At 35.2% G+C, this 5,215-nt stretch overlaps 1 protein-coding gene across 2 annotated transcripts in view; it reads right to left on the reverse strand.

Annotated features, from left to right (window-relative positions):
* Positions 1-5,215, reverse strand: part of KPNA5 (karyopherin subunit alpha 5) — a 62,600-nt gene that overhangs the window by 9,700 nt on the left and 47,685 nt on the right. For both annotated transcript variants that reach the window (XM_017497331.2, XM_037727573.1), the window contains 4 exons: positions 4,837-5,000; positions 2,541-2,619; positions 1,053-1,178; positions 268-395 (listed from right to left, as the gene is read on the reverse strand). In XM_017497331.2, coding sequence (XP_017352820.1) covers positions 268-395; positions 1,053-1,178; positions 2,541-2,619; positions 4,837-5,000 — 497 coding nt within the window. The remainder of the gene's footprint in view (positions 1-267; positions 396-1,052; positions 1,179-2,540; positions 2,620-4,836; positions 5,001-5,215) is intronic.

Below are 5,215 nucleotides of genomic sequence, written 5' to 3' on the forward strand. Positions count from 1 at the left end.
GGTGAGCCGAGATCGCGCCATTGCACTCCAGCCTGGGTAACAAGAGTGACACTCCGTCTCCAAAAAAAAAAAAATTATACTTAAAATGAAAAAAAAAACCATTGTGAATGAATAATTGATATAATACATGCTATCATTTCAGATTAAAAATGCTTATCAAACTGACTTAGAAATAATATTTTAATTTCATTAGTAAATAAATGTATGTTTTATTTCAACTTTTGTCTCATTTACATTTTAAAAACAATTAAAAAGTTTATATCATACCTTATTTGCTCTGGAGTACCTCCTGACGTTGCATTAGTTATAGCCCAAGCTGCTTCTTTTCTGGTACGAAACTCTGCTTTCTGAAGAATCTCAATCAAAACAGGAAAAATATTTGCATCTATAACAGCCTGAGGGGGGAAAAATATATAATCACTACAAATACTGTTTCTAAAATATTACCAGTAAAAATATCTTGAAACCCAATAGCTTCAAAATTTCAGGGTTTTTGGAAATACCTTTCCAAATATTTTTTATTCTTAGACTGTCAGCAAACTTTCAAATATTTTTTCTTTTTACCTAGGAAATTAGCTTTTCAAAGACTGGAAAATAGGAAAATATAAATTGTAGAGATCATAAAGCACTAGGTATGCGACTGGTTAAAATGGATAAATAATCACTGACCTAAGAAGCTTGATAGGACCCTAATAAATCATTAAAAGCTTTGAGAGGAAGATTATTGCTTATTTAAAACTAGTACAAAAAAATATCTTTCTAAAGACAAACCATTATGTATCAGGCATTGTGCTAGGTGCGCGCGAACACACACACACACACACACACACACACACACACACACACACACACACTTGCTGTTCTTCACTAAAATACTACAAGTAAATGTTATTATTTCAGAGGAGGAAAGGCCATGTTCTTTAAAATACTTTTTAGGTACCTTTTTAAAAAAGAATATTTTTTAGAAACTCACTAAACAACAATGATAAACTTTTGTCCAAACTGGCTTCTTGGACCTTGCTGTTCTACTCCCAGATCTTAAGGGTATTTACCTGAATCTGAGCTCTATTTCCAGCAGTGATGTTAGAAACAGTCCAGCAGGCTTCTTTTCTAATTGACTCCTTTGGGCTACTCAATAAATGTAAGAGACAGGGTAATGCAGAACAATTCAAAATTACCTAAAACAAATTAGAAATGGAAACAAAAAGTTTTATAGTAAATAATGTACATGAAAATCTGCTAATGAATTATTTAGATGTACAAAAACAAATCTAGTAAATAAAATTAAGAACGGAGAAATTCCTCCCAAAGTAAAACTTGCTGTCTTCTACACTTCTGCTATTGATAAACCTAGTCTCGTGCTACTATGAAGAAGTGCTCTGTTCTCAACCCAATAAAGTGAAAATCAGAGGTGTGTCCTTCCAATTTACAAATGTTCTTGGAGTTCAACTGATAAAACTTTGAAAAAAAGACTTGGTGATTGAAGTTAGAATCTAATCTCTAGTTTTGCCAAATCAATTGGTGAAAATATAAATATATATCATACACCCTATCTAATACAGGAACCATTAAAAAACATTAGCATGTAGAATCAATTGGCTTCATAAAAAATTTTACTATCTCACTCTTCTTCTGTAAACAAGTATATTCTGCATTGTCCCTTTACATTCTTTATTCTATTGCAAGATTAATTATGGTCCTATATTCAAAATACTCCAATGATTTACTTTAGACTCATCTGGGTGAAGAAGCATGAAGCAGTGCACTGGAAATCCAACTGAAAATTACAGTGCATGTCTAGAATGGCATTTTCATTTAAACAGCTATAGTAAATGAATAACTGTCAATTACTAAAGAGCAACTGTTTAATAACTTTGATTAGTATCTAAATATGCCTTTAAAAGGATAAAAAGGAAAGAAAATATGTAGGTTACAATAAAAAATATATCATAAGGCGGTAAACAAAGGAGAATCTAATATGTTAAAGAATTTGAGTTTCTATCTTCAAGAAAGATTGTGCTGGGTATAGTGGCTCATGCCTGTAATTCTAACACTTTGGGAGGCCGAAACAGAACTGCTTGAGCTCAGGAATTTGAGACCAACCTGGGCAACATAGCAAGACCCTGTCCCTAAATAAATTTTAAAAATTAGCCAGGTGTGGTCGTGCACACCTGTGGTCCCAACTACTTGGAGGGCTGAGGTGGGAAGACTGCCTAAGAGGCGGAGGTAGAGGCTGAAGTGAGCCATGATCGCACCACTGCACTCCAGCCTAGGGAAAGAGCAAGACCCTGTCTCTAACTAACTAAACTAACTAACTAGCTAAATAAATTAATTAAAAGATTTTAACCCAAATCTGGCTAGAGTCAATCTTGATGACACATATTCTTTGACATCTCACCATCCTCCAAGATACAGACACAGACACACACACAATTGTGGTGATGCTAAAGTCTTGATTAATATGCAATCAAGTCATAAGAAACATAAATTTTTTAAAGCCCATTATGTCAACAATTTATGATACTTAAGTTTGAACTCACCTGTGTTTGAATATCATCACCAGTCACAATATTACCAACTGCCCTTAATGCAGGTGATACAACTTTATAATCATTGTGCCTAAAAATAATAAAAACATGAACCTAAATACTAGTAAGAATTTAAAATTTACACAAAAGTTACAAAAATAGTACAAACTCCTGCAGAGTTTTCAGCCAAAGATCCCATTGAAGTTTTACTAATTATTCTGATAATCTTTATAACAAAGGATCTAATCCAGGATTATTCATTACAGCCAGGTTTCATGTCTTTCCAGAGTTTCTCAGTCTTCCCTTGATTTTCATGATTTTGCCATTTTTGAAGATCACAAGCCTGTTATTTGGGTTTATCCAATGTTTTTCATGATTAAGACCCAGGTTTTGGCTGGGGATATCATAGGTGCTATAATCTTTTCATTATATCGCAATCTGTTTTTTCCCATTATAATGGTACTGAACTCTGGTCACTAATTACGATGATGTCTGCCAGACTTTTCCACTACACCATTGCTGTTTTCCCCTTTATAATATAATTAATATTTTGCAACAAAATACTTGAGATAATGCAAAATCTCACTCCTTAACCTACTTTTACCACTAGGTTTTAGCATCTCTTGATGCTTATTGTCTGAAGTGTTGGTAATTATTAGTATTATCATCAATGATATATTTCTAATACTATCATTCCAACTACATGCTTTAATGTGGACTTATGGATTTCATACCTTATTCAATAAAATATACGTTAATATAATTTATTTCAAAGCTCAAATTGTCCCAGGTTTGAATAGTGAGAATCCCTTCAAACAGGCTTCTGTGTCCTTTTGACATTTCTCTGTTACTTGAGCACCCATTACTTCCTGCATTCATTCTTACATTTTAAGTTCCATCCCTGAAATCAGTCACTTCTCCATGAATCCTGGTTCCTTTCAATGGAGAGTGGGATTTAGAAACTGAGATTTGAACATTCAGTTTCCTCAGCTTATTAATGTATAAGTGTTACTGCTCCCAGACCCTTTAAGAGGACACAGATAAACACACACATATATATTTATTTCTATACCTAGCTATGATAGGAGCCATGAGTTCACACTGATATTTCTGGTTCTAATCTAAAATCATTAAATTATTCAGGTTTTCTCCTCTTCCATATTTTTATCTCGATTCTCTGATAACAGGAAATAGCTTCTATTTTCCTAACCTCCCTATATCAGCCAATCTTTTACCTCAGCTAGACTGCCACCCTATGATGTGCTGGCTCCAAGCCCTATTCCAGCCTGCTTATCTGCTCACCCCAGTGGGTGACATTATCAAGTTTGGGCCCTGATCCCCACATTGAACCTGCATGCCTACCCTCCTCTGATGCTATCCTCATGCTGGGATCCCCAACTTCTTATCAGACCTCTCTTTATGCCATCTACCTTGTTTGGGCCTACCTAATGACTTTTTGACAAAAGAAGGAAGGAAGGAAGATAATACATTTTTTAAAAGAAGGTAAGAAGACGATGTTACAACATCTTTTTAAAACATGCTTTCTTCGGCCAGGCGCAATGGCTCACGCCTGTAATCCCAGCACTTTGGGAGGCCAAGGCGGGTGGATCACAAGGTCAAAAGATCAAGACCATCCTGGCCAACATGGTAAAACCCCGTCTCTACTAAAATACAAAAATCAGCTGGGCGTGGCGGTGCGCGCCTATAGACCCAGCTACTTGGGAAGCTGAGGCAGGAGAATTGCTTGAACCCAGGAGGTGGAGATTGCAGTGAGCCGAGATCATGACACTGCACTCTAGCCTGGCACCTAGTGACAGCGTGAGACTCTGTCTAAAAAAAAAAAAAAAAAAAAATGTTTTCTTAAACATTTTTAACTTCTTTGTACAGAAAAGCTGTTCTTTTTAAGGAAAATAGTTATAACAGCCCAGCAAAGAGAAACATGTTATATTTAATAGAAGTGAAACACTAAATGATTTTCACTACATGGACTTTTACTCAAATTAAATATTACAAAGAATAAAAAACTAGATTACTCGTTCTGTGAAAGCAGAAACTGTTCTACACTTCATTAACAATGTCTCACACAACACCTTAGCAGATAACAGACATTTCATAAAACTACAGGACATAAGTTACAAGTTTTAGGGTCAACTTTCTAGGATTATGGGTATTCTGTTAAATGTAGGGTCATTAACTTTTTAATTTTCCCTGAAGATAGTGACTCCTGAGATATTTACAAAGCTATTACTTTAATTGCTAAACTTAATCCCAATTATACAATTAGTAAGCATAAATTATTTATAGTTACATCAAAAGTTCCACCAATCTTCGACAGACTCCAGAATCAATGACTGCTTGAATTTTATCATTGGGTCCATCAGAGAGATAAGAAAGGGCCCAACACACATCTGCTAACACATCTGGGTCACTGCTAAACAACAATCGTGACAGGACATTTAAGCAAGGTGAAACCTGTAAGGAAAGAAAGAGCAAATTTAAATTTTTTCTCTATTTAAAACCAAGTTTCCTTAAAAATATATAGAAATTCATTTTAAAACAAAAATTTAATGTTATAGCCGGGCGCGGTGGCTCAAGCCTGTAATCCCAGCACTTTGGGAGGCCGAGGCGGGTGGATCACGAGGTCAAGAGATCGAGACCATCCTGGTCAACATGGTGAAACCCCGTCT

This window comes from Cebus imitator, unplaced genomic scaffold, assembly GCF_001604975.1.
Source record: "Cebus imitator isolate Cc_AM_T3 unplaced genomic scaffold, Cebus_imitator-1.0 Scaffold11, whole genome shotgun sequence".
In the NCBI taxonomy this organism is placed as follows: Eukaryota; Metazoa; Chordata; class Mammalia; order Primates; family Cebidae; genus Cebus; species Cebus imitator.